At 44.7% G+C, this 20,207-nt stretch overlaps 1 protein-coding gene across 2 annotated transcripts in view; it reads left to right on the top strand.

Moving 5' to 3' along the window:
- Window positions 1-17,008: 17,008 nt before the first annotated feature.
- Window positions 17,009-20,207, top strand: part of LOC120040994 (tripartite motif-containing protein 16-like) — a 36,327-nt gene continuing 33,128 nt past the window's right edge. For both annotated transcript variants that reach the window (XM_038985960.1, XM_038985959.1), the window contains exons 1-2: window positions 17,009-17,605; window positions 18,876-18,971. In XM_038985960.1, the coding sequence (XP_038841888.1) occupies window positions 17,009-17,605; window positions 18,876-18,971 (693 nt within the window). The remainder of the gene's footprint in view (window positions 17,606-18,875; window positions 18,972-20,207) is intronic.

Raw genomic sequence — 20,207 nt, 5'->3', positions numbered from 1 at the left:
TATAAAAATACTTCACCAGGGAGCATCTTAGCCACAGAGGACCATTCACTTCATTAAAATAAATGCTGTGGATTGTTTCAAATCCCCCCAGTGTGTTTGGAAAGCCTGCGAATTGGGTAGTGGGCATGGCAGTAGGTGTAGTTGATTGAGTTGCGACTGTCAGTGAAAATCGCCTTAAACATGTGTGAAGATAATGTGTCATGAGAATAATTTAACGTTTTGCCTCAAGAAGAAGGGGAGGTGGTGAAGTTATGGTGTGTCTCTCTCCAGAATGCATTCAGATGTAGGAAAGTGCCCATTTGGCAATGTCTGATTTCTGATTGTCTTAACTCACCATGTACACCACTGGCCTCACAAGTCAACAAAGTCTGTGTTTACATCCATTGCAAATGATACCAGCCCGCTGGACAACAGCGCAACAGGCAGTTCTGGGAAACAGATTAACATTTCTGAGAAGTCACACCGCTAACGTTGTCTTGACATACAGTACCAGTTAAAAGTTTGAACACACCTTCTCATTCAAGGGTTTTTCTTTATTTTCTACATTGTAGAATAATAGTGAAGACATCAAAACTTTGAAATAACATATAATCACATATTAACCAACAAAAAAAGGTGTTTGAAAAATAAAAAACAACATATTTTGATTTGTTTAAGTAGCCACCCTTTGCTCTGATGATGCTCTGCAGGATTTATTAGATGTACCTATATAACTATATCATAGCTTAATAATAGGAGCATAGAGATGGTAAAGAGCTCTCTGATTAAAGGAATACAGAAGGCATATTGCTGTGCACATATGGAGGAGTGAAACTATAGTTTCACCCAGGGGTGCCGTCATGGATTTGGGGCCCCATGAAAAGATATCACATTGGGCCCCACCACCACACCAACCCTGCACAACTGCTGTAACCACACACCTCCAGAACACAATCCACCCATTCAAAGATTTAAATAACTCTACCTTTGCAGGCTTGCAACTCTTGTAGTCCAATATTTACTGTAGGATATTTCCTGACAGTGAGCTGTGAAGGTATAACACAGGCAACATTCTGCATACAGTGGAATTCACTATTTGATGAAATGTGCTAAAAGACATCTTTTACATTTTAATGGGAAAATTCTTGAATTGAAAATTCTCTTAACATTAATGAATAACTTAAAATAAATATAACTTAAATATACATTATAACCTCTTCAATTAAAATAAATGAACTTGATCATCTATAGAATGATATAACAAACTAATAAAATCAGCAGCAGATATTTTAACTTGGTATCCATACCAACGAGACAATAAGCAGCTGTAAAAGTGGAAATGGAAAACAACATGGAAATGAAAAGGCCTGATGGTGGCGCTAGAGGAAAGGTCAAGAGGTCACCAAGTCAACAGGTTTCTTCCACTTGGGGTCTTGATTGTGAACAACGTATTTTATGACAATCCAGCCATTACTTTGAGATATATCTTGTTCTCTGCCTGTGGGCCTCATGTGTGTAGTGATCCAATATCCATAGCCCTGCCATTTAACAGTTATCACTGGCCCTTACTCAGCCTTACTCACCAAGAGCTCAGCTTCTTTGCTAGCAAAGTCACTGATCAGCTTGTTTTTCAGCATCCTCACTTTGTCTTTCTGTGCACCTTCTCTCATTTGCTCCATCCTCATATGTTCTGCCAGAACTGTCTTTCACCTCTTCCTCCACACCCTGACAAAACTGTATCACTTGAAGAGATTCCTGGCTCTGTAGAGTACATGACTCATATGATAATATATCCTATAATATACTACCATTTGTAATAACAACCAACATGTCAGTTACTACCATTCTGTTGACTTAGATTAACTGAATGCACCAAGGAAAAAATTAAACAGCACTGAAACCTGCAGAATATTGACCCAAATTACCTGCAGTAGCGTATCACCACCACTAGATGTCAGTAAACGACCATATTTCAGTCTGCATCAAAGCCATGGAGACATTTGAATTTTGTTTGATTTCACCTTTATTTAACCAGGTAGGCTAGTTGAGAACAAGTTCTCATTTACAAATGCAACCTGGCCAAGATAAAGCAAAGCAGTGCGACAAACACAGAGTTACACATGGAATAAACAAGCGTACAGTCAATAACACAATAGAAAAAAAAGAAAGTCTATATACAGTGTGTGCAAATGGCGTGAGGAGGTAAGGCAATAAATAGGCCATAGTAGCGAAGTAATTACAATTTAGCAGATTAACACTGAAATGATAGAGGAGCAGATGATGATGAGCAGATGAAGGTGTGTAAGTAGTGATACTGGTGTGCAAAAGAGCAGCAAAGTAAATAAAACAATATGGGGATGAGGTAGGTAGATTGGGTGGGCTATTTACAGATGGGCTACGTACAGCTGCAGCGATCGGTTAGCTGATGTTTAAAGTTAGTGAGGGAAATATAAGTCTCCAGCTTCAGCGATTTTTGCAAATCGTTCCAGTCATTGGCAGCGGAGAACTGGAACGAAAGGTGGCCAAAAGAGGTGTTGGCTTTGGGGATGACCAGTGAAATATACCTGCTGGAGCGCGTGCTACTGGTGGGTTTTGTTATCGTGACCAGTGAGCTGAGATAAGGCGGGGCTTTACCTAGCATAGACTTGTAGATGACCTGGAGCCAGTGGGTCTGGCGACGAATATGTAGCGAGTGCCAGCCGATTAGAGCATACAGGTCGCAGTGGTGGGTAGTATATGGGGCTTTGGTGACAAAACGGATGGCATTGTGATAGACTACATCCAGTTTGCTGAGTAGAGTGTTGGAGGCTATTTTGTAAATGACATCGCCGAAGTCGAGGATCGGTAGTGTAACGATCGTTGTCGGGAGAAGGAGAAGAGGACCAAGTTGCAGCGTGGTAGTATTCATCATAAGTTTAATAAATATGAACACTCGAACAAAAACAACAATACAACAAACGAACAGTTCTGCAAGGTGCAACAAAACACTAAACAGAAAATAACCGCGGCTGCCCCCAAAACCCCCGGACATTCCTGTTTCATAGACAACAGCCCTAAGGTCACTACAACAGGGTGGGGGACCATACTCTTTGAAATGTTCAAACACATTCCCCAGTTCAACGAGGTCCCTACACATCAATCATCATGACAGCTTCAAAGGAACAGATGCACTATCTGGTTAAATAAACACTCACTCTAAAGCGTGAGAACGGAACGACAGGATGCCCATATATGGGCACTCCCTAGAGCGCTTGAGAACTTCCTGACAGGATGTCCTGCAGGATGCCCATACATGGACATGACCACGTGACCCATAACATAGGGTCATAAATCACACGTTTGACGTGTGCCGTCTACTGTGTTCTCTCATACTCATAAACACTGGTAGACACTGATTTATAAGGCCATGTTGGGTAAAATGCCATTTTTATCTCTGTTCTTTTTTAGTCAGGTCAGTAAATAAATATCAATTACAGTCTCATTCTCATTTGCTTTTAACAGTACCAAGAATTAGAACAGGTCATGGTTGAAATTGTTTTAGTTACTCAGCTCCGTGGTCCTGGAATTCTCTGCTGAACATTTTAAAATTTGATGATCTAGATTTGTTGGTGGAGTTTAAACACTTGATCGATGTAAATATCATAGAGTGTAATTGTCTTTAGGACAGCTGTTTTTTAGTCAAGACTTTCGTGTTTTTAACGTAATATGTAATTGTTGTACTGTGTGTGTTTATAGTTTTGTTTAATGTTGTGTTAGTGTATGTAAGTTGTTTTGTCTGAAACGTTGTTCCCCCTGCTGCTATTGGACCAGGTCTCTCTTGGAAAATAGATGTTATCTCAATGAGAAAAACCTGGATAAATTAAGGTTAAATATATATTTTTTTAATGAATGGATAGCATACGATCATAGATACAATTTGGCTACATAAGCCTACAAACATTTACAATGAATAGCAAAATCACAATAATCACAAGAATGGCTTCAGATCAAAGTCTACGTTGAGACCGAAGGGAGCAAGGGTCTATAAATGAAAGATCCAGGCAGCCTCTCGTTTCAACAATAGATTGTCGAGGTCACCCCCTCTCCTAGGGAGGGAGACATGTTCGATGCTGATATAACGTAGGGACGAAATCGAGTGGTTCGCTTCCAAAAAGTGGGCCGCAACTGGGTATGTCGAGATTGTGCACCTAATGGTGCTACGATGCTCTGAGATTCGTACTTTTAACTCGCGCTTTCTTTTACCAGAATAATTTCCCCCCCTTGGACAAGTTATAAGACACCTGCCTTAGTGGAGCAGGTGATAACACCTTTGATTGGGATCTGATTCCCTGTTTGGGGAGTTTGAAGGATCTAACATTTAACATTTAAGTCATTTAGCAGACGCTCTTATCCAGAGCGACTTACAAATTGGAAAGTTCATACATATTCATCCTGGTCCCCCCGTGGGAATTGAACCCTGGTCCCCCCGTGGGAATTGCACCCACAACCCTGGCGTTGCAAGCGCCATGCTCTACCAACTGAGCCACACGGGACCATCTATATGAATAAGTGCCATTGCATTGAGCTCAGCCATTACACTTGTAGTTTCCATCCAGTAGGGGAGCAAATAGACATTGTGCAGGGATATCTTGGGGTGGTAAATCAGAGATATAGTATATGGAACCGGTCTCCAGTTGGGGGAAAGTCCTTGTCAGTATAACCTCTCTGTCTACAATAACATAACTCTGACCTTACTGTTGACAAATGGAACCGGTCTCCAGTTGGGGGAAAGTCCTTGTCAGTATAACCTCTCTGTCTACAATAACATAACTCTGACCTTACTGTTGACAAATGGAACCGGTCTCCAGTTGGGGAAAGTCCTTGTCAGTATAACCTCTCTGTCTACAATAACATAACTCTGACCTTACTGTTGACAAATGGAACCGGTCTCCAGTTGGGGGAAAGTCCTTGTCAGTATAACCTCTCTGTCTATAATAACATAACTCTGACCTTACTGTTGACAAATGGAACCGGTCTCCAGTTGGGGGAAAGTCCTTGTCATTATAACCTCTCTGTCTACAATAACATAACTCTGACCTTACTGTTGACAAATGGAACCGGTCTCCAGTTGGGGGAAAGTCCTTGTCAGTATAACCTCTCTGTCTACAATAACATAACTCTGACCTTAATGTTGACAAATGGAACATTCCACCCTAACATGTAGTTGGGATGTTATAATGTTATAACGTTATAAACTTCAGAATGTCAGTGTGTATATTAAACCTACTTCCTCAGTAAATGGAACATTCCACCCTAACATGTAGTTGGGATGTTATAATGTTATAACGTTATAAACTTCAGAATGTCAGTGTGTATATTAAACCTACTTCCTCAGTAAATGGAACTATGTGTAACTATATAATAATATAATATATATTATATTATATAATATAATATATAACTATATGTTACGTGCCTCCTAGAAGGAGGGAGGTGCAGGAATCAGGAGCAGGAGAGCAAGGAAGTCCCAGTGACACAATCCTTTATTCAGAAGTCCCAACTCAACAACAACATGGGGGGGAATTACGCCCAAAAGAGGTCGACACACACAGGGAAATAAACGCCACACACGGAGGAGAAACCTTTACTCCTAAACACCAAAACGGTACAAGAAAGAAAGAAAGAAAACCCCTAACAACGTAACCACAGCAAACAATCCCACACATAGACTAGCAGGCAGCGGAGGTTAATAAACCCACCCAAATCAACTAATAGGACACAGGTGTAAACAATACAGACAGACACAAACGAAAAGGAAAAATGGATCGGTGGCAGCTAGTAGGCCGGCGACGACGACCGCCGAGCACCGCCCGAACAGGGAGAGGAGCCACCTTCGTTGAAAGTCGTGACATTTCTGCTGATATTTGACCATTACTCAACAGTGCAGAGCCTAAAGTTCAACAAACAGGGTTGGGTCTCATCTTTTATAGAAAAGCAGAACCTCTTTGTCTACATGGCAGTTAGCAGCTGTGTGAAGACATGGATGGAGACATAGAATGCAGACCAGTGATAACTGTGTCTGTACTCTTCTCTGCTGATATTCAGGTGCAGCTGTGTGAAGACATGGGTGGAGACATAGAGTGGAGACCAGTGATAACTGCCTGTGTCTGTACTCTTCTCTGCTGATATTCAGGTGCTGCTGTGTGAAGACATGGGTGGAGACATAGAGTGCAGATAACTGATAACTGCCTGTGTCTGTACTCTTCTCTGCTGATATTTAGGTGCTGCTGCTCCAGCTGGTTTCTGTTCTCTGACATGTCTCTACCCAGCTGTGTCCTTTGCAGATACCAACAAACAGGATATGTCACTTACTGTGGTCACACCCAAACTGCTCTTAGCCGCATTCCTGAGTTACACAAAGACAGTTTGTATCAGTAGAAACAAACTAGCTAATAACTATACATCTCTGAGTAGAAAACCGATTGACAGAAGAGACGTACAGGTAGTGGGTTAGTGTGGGTTACTGATCCTAGACAGAGGAGACATACAGGTAGTGGGTTACTGATCCTAGACAGAGGGGACATACAGGTAGAGGGTTAGTGTGTGTTACTGATCCTAGATAGAGGAGACATACAGGTAGTGGGTTAGTGTGTGTTACTGATCCTAGACAGAGGGGACATACAGGTAGTGGGTTACTGATCCTAGACAGAGGGGACATACAGGTAGTGGGTTAGTGTGGGTTACTGATCCTAGACAGAGGAGACATACAGGTAGTGGGTTAGTGTGGGTTACTGATCCTAGACAGAGGAGACATACAGGTAGTGGGTTAGTGTGGGTTACTGATCCTAGACGGAGGGGACATACAGGTAGTGGGTTAGTGTGTGTTACTGATCCTAGACGGAGGGGACATACAGGTAGTGGGTTAGTGTGGGTTACTGATCCTAGACGGAGGGGACATACAGGTAGTGGGTTAGTGTGTGTTACTGATCCTAGACGGAGGGGACATACAGGTAGTGGGTTAGTGTGGGTTACTGATCCTAGACAGAGGAGACATACAGGTAGTGGGTTAGTGTGGGTTACTGATCCTAGACGGAGGGGACATACAGGTAGTGGGTTAGTGTGTGTTACTGATCCTAGACGGAGGGGACATACAGGTAGTGGGTTAGTGTGGGTTACTGATCCTAGACGGAGGGGACATACAGGTAGTGGGTTAGTGTGTGTTACTGATCCTAGACGGAGGGGACATACAGGTAGTGGGTTAGTGTGGGTTACTGATCCTAGACAGAGGGGACATACAGGTAGTGGGTTAGTGTGGGTTACTGATCCTAGACAGAGGAGACATACAGGTAGTGGCTTAGTGTGGGTTACTGATCCTAGACAGAGGGGACATACAGGTAGTGGGTTAGTGTGGGTTACTGATCCTAGACAGAGGGGACATACAGGTAGTGGGTTAGTGTGGGTTACTGATCCTAGACAGAGGAGACATACAGGTAGTGGGTTAGTGTGTGTTACTGATCCTAGACAGAGGAGACATACAGGTAGTGGGTTAGTGTGGGTTACTGATCCTAGACAGAGGGGACATACAGGTAGTGGGTTAGTGTGTGTTACTGATCCTAGACAGAGGGGACGTACAGGTAGTGGGTTAGTGTGGATTACTGATCCTAGACAGAGGGGACATACAGGTAGTGGGTTAGTGTGGGTTACTGATCCTAGACAGAGGGGACATACAGGTAGTGGGTTAGTGTGTGTTACTGATCCTAGACAGAGGAGACATACAGGTAGTGGGTTAGTGTGTGTTACTGATCCTAGACAGAGAAGACATACAGGTAGTGGGTTAGTGTGGGTTACTGATCCTAGACAGAGGGGACATACAGGTAGTGGGTTAGTGTGGGTTACTGATCCTAGACAGAGGAGACATACAGGTAGTGGGTTAGTGTGGGTTACTGATCCTAGACAGAGGGGACATACAGGTAGTGGGTTAGTGTGGGTTACTGATCCTAGACAGAGGGGACATACAGGTAGTGGGTTAGTGTGGGTTACTGATCCTAGACAGAGGAGACATACAGGTAGTGGGTTAGTGTGGGTTACTGATCCTAGACAGAGGGGACATACAGGTAGTGGGTTAGTGTGGGTTACTGATCCTAGACAGAGGGGACATACAGGTAGTGGGTTAGTGTGGGTTACTGATCCTAGACAGAGGGGACATACAGGTAGTGGGTTAGTGTGGGTTACTGATCCTAGACAGAGGGGACATACAGGTAGTGGGTTAGTGTGGGTTACTGATCCTAGACAGAGGAGACATACAGGTAGTGGGTTAGTGTGGGTTACTGATCCTAGACAGAGGGGACATACAGGTAGTGGGTTACTGATCCTAGACAGAGGAGACATACAGGTACATTTACATTTAAGTCATTTAGCAGACGCTCTTATCCAGAGCGACTTACTAATTGGTGCATTCACCTTATGATATCCAGTGGAACAGCCACTTTACAATAGTGCATCTAAATCTTTTAAGGGGGGGGTTGGAAGGATTGCTTTATCCTATCCTAGGTATTCCTTAAAGAGGTGGGGTTTCAGGTGTCTCCGGAAGGTGGTGATTGACTCCGCTGTCCTGGCGTCGTGAGGGAGTTTGTTCCACCATTGGGGTGCCAGAGCAGCGAACAGTTTTGACTGGGCTGAGCGGGAACTGTACTTTCTCAGAGGTAGGGAGGCGAGCAGGCCAGAGGTGGATGAACGCAGTGCCCTTGTTTGGGTGTAGGGCCTGATCAGAGCCTGAAGGTACGGAGGTGCCGTTCCCCTCACAGCTCCGTAGGCAAGCACCATGGTCTTGTAGCGGATGCGACCTTCAACTGGAAGCCAGTGGAGAGAGCGGAGGAGCGGGGTGACGTGAGAGAACTTGGGAAGGTTGAACACCAGACGGGCTGCGGCGTTCTGGATGAGTTGTAGGGGTTTAATGGCACAGGCAGGGAGCCCAGCCAACAGCGAGTTGCAGTAATCCAGACGGGAGATGACAAGTGCCTGGATTAGGACCTGCGCCGCTTCCTGTGTGAGGCAGGGTCGTACTCTGCGGATGTTGTAGAGCATGAACCTACAGGAACGGGCCACCGCCTTGATGTTAGTTGAGAACGACAGGGTGTTGTCCAGGATCACGCCAAGGTTCTTAGCGCTCTGGGAGGAGGACACAATGGAGTTGTCAACCGTGATGGCGAGATCATGGAACGGGCAGTCCTTCCCCGGGAGGAAGAGCAGCTCCGTCTTGCCGAGGTTCAGCTTGAGGTGGTGATCCGTCATCCACACTGATATGTCTGCCAGACATGCAGAGATGCGATTTGCCACCTGGTTATCAGAAGGGGGAAAGGAGAAGATTAATTGTGTGTCGTCTGCATAGCAATGATAGGAGAGACCATGTGAGGTTATGACAGAGCCAAGTGACTTGGTGTATAGCGAGAATAGGAGAGGGCCTAGAACAGAGCCCTGGGGGACACCAGTGGTGAGAGCACGTGGTGAGGAGACAGATTCTCGCCACGCCACCTGGTAGGAGCGACCTGTCAGGTAGGACGCAATCCAAGCGTGGGCCGCGCCGGAGATGCCCAACTCGGAGAGGGTGGAGAGGAGGATCTGATGGTTCACAGTATCAAAGGCAGCCGATAGGTCTAGAAGGATGAGAGCAGAGGAGAGAGAGTTAGCTTTAGCAGTGCGGAGCGCCTCCGTGACACAGAGAAGAGCAGTCTCAGTTGAATGACTAGTCTTGAAACCTGACTGATTTGGATCAAGAAGGTCATTCTGAGAGAGATAGCAGGAGAGCTGGCCAAGGACGGCACGTTCAAGAGTTTTGGAGAGAAAAGAAAGAAGGGATACTGGTCTGTAGTTGTTGACATCGGAGGGATCGAGTGTAGGTTTTTTCAGAAGGGGTGCAACTCTCGCTCTCTTGAAGACGGAAGGGACGTAGCCAGTGGTCAAGGATGAGTTGATGAGCGAGGTGAGGTAAGGGAGAAGGTCTCCGGAAATGGTCTGGAGAAGAGAGGAGGGGATAGGGTCAAGCGGGCAGGTTGTTGGGCGGGCCGGCCGTCACAAGACGCGAGATTTCATCTGGGGAGAGAGGGGAGAAAGAGGTCAAAGCACAGGGTAGGGCAGTGTGAGCAGAACCAGCGGTGTCGTTTGACTTAGCAAACGAGGATCGGATGTCGTCAACCTTCTTTTCAAAATGGTTGACGAAGTCATCCGCAGAGAGGGAGGAGGGGGGGGGAGGAGGATTCAGGAGGGAGGAGAAGGTGGCAAAGAGCTTCCTAGGGTTAGAGGCAGATGCTTGGAATTTAGAGTGGTAGAAAGTGGCTTTAGCAGCAGAGACAGAAGAGGAAAATGTAGAGAGGAGGGAGTGAAAGGATGCCAGGTCCGCAGGGAGGCGAGTTCTCCTCCATTTCCGCTCAGCTGCCCGGAGCCCTGTTTTGTGAGCTCGCAATGAGTCGTCGAGCCACGGAGCAGGAGGGGAGGACCGAGCCGGCCTGGAGGATAGGGGACATAGAGAGTCAAAGGATGCAGAAAGGGAGGAGAGGAGGGTTGAGGAGGCAGAATCAGGAGATAGGTTGGAGAAGGTTTGAGCAGAGGGAAGAGATGATAGGATGGAAGAGGAGAGAGTAGCGGGGGAGAGAGAGCGAAGGTTTGGACGGCGCGATACCATCCGAGTAGGGGCAGAGTGGGAAGTGTTGGATGAGAGCGAGAGGGAAAAGGATACAAGGTAGTGGTCGGAGACTTGGAGGGGAGTTGCAATGAGATTAGTGGAAGAACAGCATCTAGTAAAGATGAGGTCAAGCGTATTGCCTGCCTTGTGAGTAGGGGGGGAAGGTGAGAGGGTGAGGTCAAAAGAGGAGAGGAGTGGAAAGAGGGAGGCAGAGAGGAATGAGTCAAAGGTAGACGTGGGGAGGTTAAAGTAGTGGGTTAGTGTGTGTGTTTGTGGTGCAGTGTGAGTTGACTACAGTGCAGTGTGAGTTGACTACAGGAATAATCCCAGGTGTCTGTAGCCTGGTCATAGATTTGTGTTCTTGCCAACTCTATTGCTGTTGTTGTCAAGCCAATCATTTGGCATCACCATGAGTGACAAGGAGTTGGCATGATGGCACAAATAGACTGGGACTCAGGCTAAGGTCTGCAGCAGTGAGGAATGTGTGTGAGAATGTGGAAGAGCATGTTGTGGTGAGAACAGAACACTGGAAGACATCTCTCCTCTTATCTGTGTTACATACCTTCTTGGCCCTCAGGGGAAATATTTCAGGTAAATAATCTCTACTCCCCCTCAGTCACATCAATGATTTATCTGACTAACCTCTACTATAAATCAGCCCACAAGGTGAAACATCTGCCGGTGTGCCCTTGAGCAAGGAACTTAACCCTAATTGCTCCTGAGTGTCTGCTAAATGTAAATCCCAGTAAGGATGGGAGGAAGAAGATATCAAATCAAATCAAATGTATTTATATAGCCCATCTTACATCAGCTGATGTCACAAAGTGCTGTACAGAAACCCAGCCTAAAACCCCAAACAGCATGCAATGCAGGTGTAGAAGCACGGTGGCTAGGAAAAACTCCCTAGAAAGGCCAAAACCTAGGAAGAAAACTAGAGAGGAACCAGGCTATGAGGGGTGGCCAGTCCTCTTCTGGCTTATTGAGATTATAACAGAACATGGCCAAGATGTTCAAATGTTCATAAATGACCAGCATGGTCAAATAATGATAATCACAGTAGTTGTTGAGGGTGTAACAAGTCAGCACCTCAGGAGTAAATGTCAGTTGGCTTTTCATAGCCGATCATTAAGAGTATCTCTACCGCTCCTGCTGTCTCTAGAGAGTTGAAAACAGCAGGTCTGGGACAGGTAGCACGGTGAACAGGTCAGGGTTCCACAGCCGCAGGCAGAACAGTTGATACTGGAGCAGCAGCACGGCCAGGTGGACTGGGGACAGCAAGGAGTCATCATGCCAGGTAGTCCTGAGGCATGGTCCTAGGGCTCAGGTCCTCCGAGAGAGAGAGAGAAAAAAGAAAGAAAGAGAATTAGAGAGAGCATACTTAAATTCACAAAGGACACCGGATAAAAGAAAAGTACTCCAGATATAACAGACTGACCCTAGCCCCCCGACATATAAACTACTGCAGCATAATAACTGGAGGCTGAGACAGGAGGGGTCAGGAGACACTGTGGCCCCATCCGATGATACCCCCGGACAGGGCCAAACAGGCAGGATATAACCCCACCCACATTGCCAAAGCACAGCCCCCACACCACTATTGTGATATCTTCAACCACCAATTTACCATCCTTAGACAAGGCCGAGTATAGCCCACAAAGATCTCCACCACGTCACAACCCAAGGGGGGGCACCAACCCAGACAGGAAGATCACGTCAGTGACTCAACCCACTCAAGTGGCGCACCCCTCCCAGGGACGGAATGGAAGAGCACCAGTAAGCCAGTGACTCAGCCCCTGTAATAGGGTTAGAGAAAGATAATCCCAGTGGAGAAAGGAGAACAGGCCAGGCAGAGACAGCAAGGGCGGTTCGTTGCTCCAGAGCCTTTCAGTTCACCTTCACACTCCTGGGCCAGACTACACTCAATCATATGACCCACTGAAGAGATGAGTCTTCAGTAAAGACTTAAAAGTTGAGACCGAGTTTCCATCTCTCACATGTGAAGGCAGACCATTCCATTAAAATGGAGCTCTATAGGAGAAAGCCCTGCCTCCAGCTGTTTGCTTAGAAATTCTCTGAACAATTAGGAGGCTTGTGTCTTGTGACTGTAGCACACGTGTAAGTATGTACGGCGGGACCAAATCAGAAAGATAGGTAGGAGCAAGCCCATGTAATGCTTTGTAGGTTAGCAGTAAAACCTTGAAATCAGCCCTTGCCTTAACAGGAAGCCAGTGTAGGGAGGCTATCACTGGAGTAATATGATCAAATTTTTTGGTTCTAGTCAGGATTCTAGCAGCTGTATTTAGCACTAACTGAAGTTTATTTAGTGCTTTATCTGGGTAGCCGGAAAGTAGAGCAGTGCAGTTGTCTAACCTAGAAGTAACAAAAGCATGGATTCATTTTTCTGCATCATTTTTGGACAGAAAGTGTCTGATTTTTGCAATGTTAAGTAGATGGAAAAAAGCTGTCCTTGAAACATTATTGATATGTTCGTCAAAAGAGAGATCACGGTCCAGAGTAACGCCGAGGTCCTTCACAGTTTTATTTGAGACGACTGTACAACCATCAAGATTAATTGGCAGATTCAACAGAAGATCTCTTTGTTTCTTGGGACCTAGAACAAGCATCTCTGTTTTGTCTGAGTTTAAAAGTAGAAAGTTTGCAGCCTTCCACTTCCTTATGTCTGAATCACAGGCTTCTAGCGAGGGCAATTTTGGGGCTTCACCATGTTTCATTGAAATGTACAGTCATCCGCATAGCAGTGAAAGTTAACATTATGTTTCCGAATGACATCCCCAAGAGGTAAAATATATAGTGAAAACAATAGTGGTCCAAGAACGGAACCTTGAGGAACACCGAAATGTACAGTAGATTTGTCAGAGGACAAACCATTCATAGAGACAAACTGATATCTTTCCGACAGATAAGATCTAAACCAGGCCAGAACTTGTCCATGTACACCAATTTGGTGTATTTTCTAATCGCTCCAAAAGAATGTGGTGATCGATGGTATCAAAAGCAGCACTAAGGTCTAGTAGCACGAGGACAGATGCAGAGCCTTTTTGGGAGAGTAATGGAAGATTCGATATAGGCCGATAGTTTTTTATATTTTCTGGGTCAAGGTTTGGCTTTTTCAAGAGAGGCTTTATTACTGCCACTTTTTGTGAGTTTGGTACACATCCGGTGGCTAGAGAGCCGTTTATTATGTTCAACATAGGAGGGCCAAGCACAGGAAGCAGCTGTAACGTTTGTCGTCGGAAGGAGACCGAGGTGCAGCGTGTTCATGATTCTTTATTTACTCAGAACACCAAACAAACAACAAAATAATAACGAACGTTACGTTCTGCATGCTTCACAGAGCTAACAAAAAACAAGATCCCACAAACACCAAAAGGAGAATGACAACTTATATGTGATCCCCAATCAGAGACAACGATAAATAGCTGCCTCTGTTTGGGAACCACACTCGGCCAAAAACGAAGAAATAGAAAACATAGAAATAAAGAAACTAGAATGCCCACCCTAGTCACACCCTGGCCTAACCAAAATAGAGAATAAAAGCCTCTCTATGGCCGGGGCGTGACAGCAGCTCCTTCAGTAGTTTAGTTGTAATAGGGTCCGGCATGCAGCTTGAAGGTTTAGAGGCCATGATTATTTTCATCATTGTGTCAAGAGATATAGTACTAAAACACTTGAGTGTCTCTCTTGATTCTAGGTCCTGGCAGAGTTGTGCAGACTCAGGACAACTGACCTTTGGAGAAATACGCAGATTTAAAGAGGAGTCCGTAATTTGCTTTCTAATGATCATGATCTTTTCCTCAAAGAAGTTCATGAATTTATTACTGCTGAAGTGAAAGCCATCCTCTCTTGGGGAATGCTGCTTTTTAGTTAGCTTTGCGACAGGATCCAAAATAAATTTAGGATTGTTCTTATTTTCCTCAATTAAGTTGGAAAAGTAGGATGATCGAGCAGCAGTGAGGGCAGCAGTGAGGGCTCTTCGATACTGCACGGTACTGTGTTCCCAAGCTAGTCGGAAGACTCCAGTTTGGTGTGGCGCCATTTCCGTTTCAATTTTCTGGAAGCTTGCTTCAGAGCTCGGGTATTTTCTGTATACCAGGGAGCTAGTTTCTTATGACAAGTGTTTTTAGTTTTTAGGGGTGCAACTGCATCTAGGGTATTGCTCAAGGTTAAATTGAGTTCCTCAGTTAGGTGGTTAACTGATATTTGTCCTCTGACGTCCTTGGGTAGGCAGAGGGAGTCTGGAAGGGCATCAAGGAATCTTTGGGCCTACCTTTCCACCCCAGACAGAGTGGGCCTACCTTTCCACCCCAGACAGAGTAGGCCTACCTTTCCACCCCAGACAGAGTGGGCCTACCTTTCCACCCCAGACAGAGTAGGCCTACCTTTCCACCCCAGACAGAGTGGGCCTACCTTTCCACCCCAGACAGAGTGGGCCTACCTTTCCACCCCAGACAGAGTGGGCAGAACAATACAGTAATATTTAAGCTTTAACTTCCGTGGCTTAACCCAACTAGAGACGGTCACAAGTGTTTCCCTAAAAGCTGACTGGGTTTAAACATATTCTATTTTACAGGAAGTTAATAGCTCAATCAACTGATATCGACAGAATTAGATTACTTTCCAAGCAAAGTGTATTTTTTGTCTCCTCGGCAATAGAAGGTTGTAGCTCAGCCAATGAATGTCATAGAATCTTTGTATCCCCATATGCATTCACACTCACGTCTTTCCCGGGTATTTAACAGTTTATTTATGGCATAAAGCATAGTGGACCAAAGCGCTGTAATACAGTGCCTTGCAAAAGTATTCACCCCCCTTGGCGTTTTTCCTATATTGTTGCCTACAACCTGTAATTTAAATTGATTTTTATTTGGATTTCAAGTAATGGACATACACAAAATAGTCCAAATTGGTTAAGTGAAATGAAAAAAATTACTTGTTTCAAAAAAATCAACAAAATAAAACCTGGAAAAGTGGTGAGATCACATGGATTCATCCCCTTTTCTATGAAGCCCCTAAATAAGATCTGGTGCAACCAATTACCTTCAGAAGTCACATAAGTAATTAAATAAAGCCCACCTGTGGGCAATCTAAGTATCACATGATCTGTCACATGATCTCAGTATATACATCTGTTCTGAAAGGCCCCAGAGTCTGCAACACCACTAAGCAAGGGGCACCACCAAACAAGCGGCACAATGAAGACCAAGGAGCTCTCCATACAGGTCAGGGACAAGGTTGTGAAGTACAGATCAGGGTTGGGTTATGAAAAAATATCAGAAACTTTGAAGATCCCCACGGAGTACCATTAAATCCATTATTAAAAAATTGAAAACATATGGAACCACAACAAACCTGCCAAGAGAGGGCCGCCCACCAAAACTCACGGACCAGGCAAGGAGGGCATTAATCAGAGAGGCAACAAAGAGACTAAAGAAAACCCTGAAGGAGCTGCAAAGTCTTCCAGAGATTTGAGACTAGGACGGGGGTTCACCTTCCAGCAGGACAATGACCCAAAGCATACTGCTAAAGCAAGACTCGAGTGGTTTAAGAGGAAACATTTAAATGTCTTGGAATGGCCTAGTCAAAGCCCAGACCTCAATCCAATTGAGAATCTGTGGTATGACTTAAAGATTGCTGTACACCAGCGGAACCCATCCAACTTGAAGGAGCTGGAGAAGTTTTGCCTTGAAGAATGGGAAAAAATCCCAGTGGCTAGATGTGCCAAGCTTATAGAGACATATCCCAAGAGACTTGCAGCTGTAATTGCAGCAAAAGGTGGATCTACAAAGTATTGACTTTGGGGGGTGAATAGTTATGCACGCTCCAGTTTTCAGTTTTTTTCTCTTATTTCTTGTTTGTTTCACAATAACAAACAATTTGCATCTTCAAAGTGGTAGGCATGCTGTGTAAATCAAATGATACAACCCCCCCCATAAAATCTATTTTAATTTCAGGTTGTAAGGTAACAAAATAGGAAAAATGCCAAGGGGGGTGAATACTTTAGCAAGGCACTGTAGATGGCATTACAGGGCATTCAGAAGTTATTCAGACACCTTGACTTTTTCCACATTTGGTTACATTACAGTCTTTTTCTAAAATGGATTAAATAAAATGTAACCAGGAACTATAATTTAACCTAGGAACTAAAATATTTGTCTCCTTCTCGACGTTGCATGCATTTCTCTCTCTCTCCCTCCCTCTAACCCCTCCCTCTCTCTAACCCCTCCCTCTCTCTAAACTCACCTATCTGGTAGAACCAGAAAGTCCATACCTCCCAAAAACTCTCTTCTGTGGAAACAAAACTGATCTGAGTCTCTGTGTCGTCTGTCTGTGTGAGAGTGAACAACCGTCAAAATGGCTCATCAGGGAGTTCTGCTGGACCAGGACCAGTTATCTTGTTCTGTCTGTCTAGATCTACTGAAGGAACCAGTCACCATCCCCTGTGGACACAGTTACTGTAGGAGCTGTATTGAGGGCTGCTGGGATCAGGATGTTCTGAAAGGGGTCTATAGCTGTCCTCAGTGCAGAGAGACCTTCATTCCAAGGCCTAATCTGAGGAAAAATAACATGTTGGCTGATATGGTGGAGAAAATGAGGAAGACAGGACTCCAGGCTGCTCCCCCTCCTGCTCTGTGCTATGCTGGACCTGGAGATGTGGCGTGTGATTTCTGCACTGGGACCAGAAAGCAGAAATCCCTCATGTCCTGTCTGGTGTGTATGGCCTCTTACTGTGAGACTCACCTCCAATCTCACTATGAATCTCCTGCTTTGAAGAAGCACAAGCTGGTCAAAGCCACCGCACAACTACAGGAGAAGATATGCTCTCATCATGACAAACTGCTGGAGGTTTACTGTCGTACCGATCAGCAGTGTATCTGTTATCTGTGTACAATGGATGAACATAAAGGCCATGATACAGTGTCAGCTGCAGCAGAGAGGACTGAGAAACAGGTAAGACCAGAACAACTTGCAGGTGACTGTCTGACAAACAAAACATTTAAGATACAGTAGGAACTAAGGCTGTTTGAATATGAGATCATTCAAATGAAATGGATCCACAAATATGAACACACACATATATAGATATGTTAACCCAGATTCTCCAAATGTATCACCATTTTATAAAGTCTGTTAGGTTCTGAACAGAGTAAAAACTCAAACCAAGTTGATTCACCCACTGGGTCATACAGCTGCAAAGGCAATGTATGATTACACAAGAACATATATTATAACCTCATACTAGGCATGATCAACTCCTTACACATCTAGACAGCCAATACATATCTGTTGCTAGGCAGGACCAACTCCTTACACATCTAGACAGCCAATACATCTCTGTTGCTAGGCAGGAACTGAATTGGTTCCTCTCACTGGTGTAGTCATGGCCCTGTCTGATGCTTAAACCTTCGTGGGTGTGGAAGTGTATGTGTGTGAGATAGGACTGTAGTATGAGGGTCGTTATGGTGGCTTGACCTCGAGACGAATTCCTTGCTCCTCCCTAGTTCTGCAGCTGGCCTGCCTTATCAGAGACTAACTAGACTGTTAAATGCCTGGCTGCTCCCTAGTTCTGCAGCTGGCCTGTCTTATCATAGACTAACTAGACTGTTAAATTCCTGGCTCCTCCCTAGTTCTGCAGCTGGCCTGCCTTGTCAGAGACTAACTAGACTGTTGAATTCCTGACTCCTCCCTAGTTCTGCAGCTGGCCTGCCTTATCAGAGACTGAAACTAGTTGCCCTTTGTCTCCCTCTTTAGGAACATTGATATTCAACAATAACATGTTTGAACAGAATATTTCAGCACTTCCCCTTGTCTCTCTCAGTAACTTTCCATACACCCAGTTCCTATCCACCCGTCATTGACCCCAACATATACATTCCTTATACATGTAAAGTCATCAGTACGTTATAGTATGGTAACATGAATACGTATATTTCTAGCTAGAATCCAACAAGTCAAACAGCATTATCATTAGATATCAAACACAATTATCATTCGTTATCAAACACCATTGTCATTTGTTATCAAACACCCAATCAACTCTCTGATTTGTGTACTGTTAAAACTATAATCATTCACATGACTACATAATGATATAATTTCAGACAGACACTTCCTCAATATTTGTATCCGTGTCTTCTATGGGTCCTATGTCACATGACTATACTATTGATCTACTGGACTAATAAAGCTTGATAGCTCATTGAAGAGTGATTCTCCACAGAGGCAGCTGGGGATGAGTCAGCAGAAGGTCCAGCAGAGATTCCAGGAGAGAGAGAAGGAGCTGAAGAATCTCCAAAAAGCTGTGGAGTCTCTCAAGGTGAGTATTGTTGACCAGAGGAGACACACCATTCCCTTCTCTCCTCCAATCAGAGAGAGGGAGAGGGTTCCCTATCCAATCCCACTGACCCCACTGTTGGGAACAGGCTGTCTGGACCCATTTCAGAGAATAGACTGTTTAATGTAACTGACTAGGCTACCTCATCACATAACCATGAGTAACCATGACTGACTCATGTCGCCGATACATTAAAATGGAGCTGTCTCTCACTCTCAATTGAATTAAATTCATAGGGCTTTATTGGCATGGAAATATACGTTTACATTGCTAAAGCAAGTGAAATAAACCATAAACAAAAGTGAAAAAAACAATCAGAAATGAACAGTAAACATTACACTAACATTTCATTTCAAAGGAATAGAGACATATCAAATGTTATAATTCAAGTGCAAACAGAGTGAGTCGTGCACCAGACTGAGTTCTGGAGGTGAAATGGAAATGAATGAGGGAGAGATAAGTGAGGTAGAAGGTGTGGTGAAGAGTTCAGAACCAGAGAAGTATTTGGTCATACGAGATTTGACTTCAGAAGAGTTCCAGGGTGTGTTGAGTGGTGGTGTCCCGTCCTCCCAGGTCGTTGGCATGGTGCAGGAGCAGATAGGGTCAAAGTAGTGGAATGGGGTAGTGGGTTTTTAATGAGAGTAGGGTTAGTTGTCATGGTGCAGGAGCAGATAGGGTCAAAGTAGTGGAATGGGGTAGTGGGTTTTTAATGAGTGTAGGGTTAGTTGGCATGGTGCAGGAGCAGATAGGGTCAAAGTAGTGGAATGGGGTAGTGGGTTTTTAATGAGTGTAGGGTTAGTTGGCATGGTGCAGGAGCAGATAGGGTCAAAGTAGTGGAATGGGGTAGTGGGTTTTTAATGAGTGTAGGGTTAGTTGGCATGGTGCAGGAGCAGATAGGGTCAAAGTAGTGGAATGGGGTAGTGGGTTTTTAATGAGTGTAGGGTTAGTTGGCATGGTGCAGGAGCAGATAGGGTCAAAGTAGTGGAATGGGGTAGTGGGTTTTTAATGAGTGTAGGGTTAGTTGGCATGGTGCAGGAGCAGATAGGGTCAAAGTAGTGGAATGGGGTAGTGGGTTTTTAATGAGTGTAGGGTTAGTTGGCATGGTGCAAGAGCAGATAGGGTCAAAGTAGTGGAATGGGGTAATGGGTTTTTAATGAGTGTAGGGTTAGTTGGAATGGTGTTACTTAGTATTATCATAATTTCCCCTTTTCCCATTTT

Source organism: Salvelinus namaycush, unplaced genomic scaffold (genome assembly GCF_016432855.1).
Source record: "Salvelinus namaycush isolate Seneca unplaced genomic scaffold, SaNama_1.0 Scaffold4, whole genome shotgun sequence".
Lineage (NCBI taxonomy): Eukaryota > Metazoa > Chordata > Actinopteri > Salmoniformes > Salmonidae > Salvelinus > Salvelinus namaycush.
Note: the sequence above shows the minus strand (reverse complement) of the source record. Positions and strands in the feature narration are given on the sequence as shown.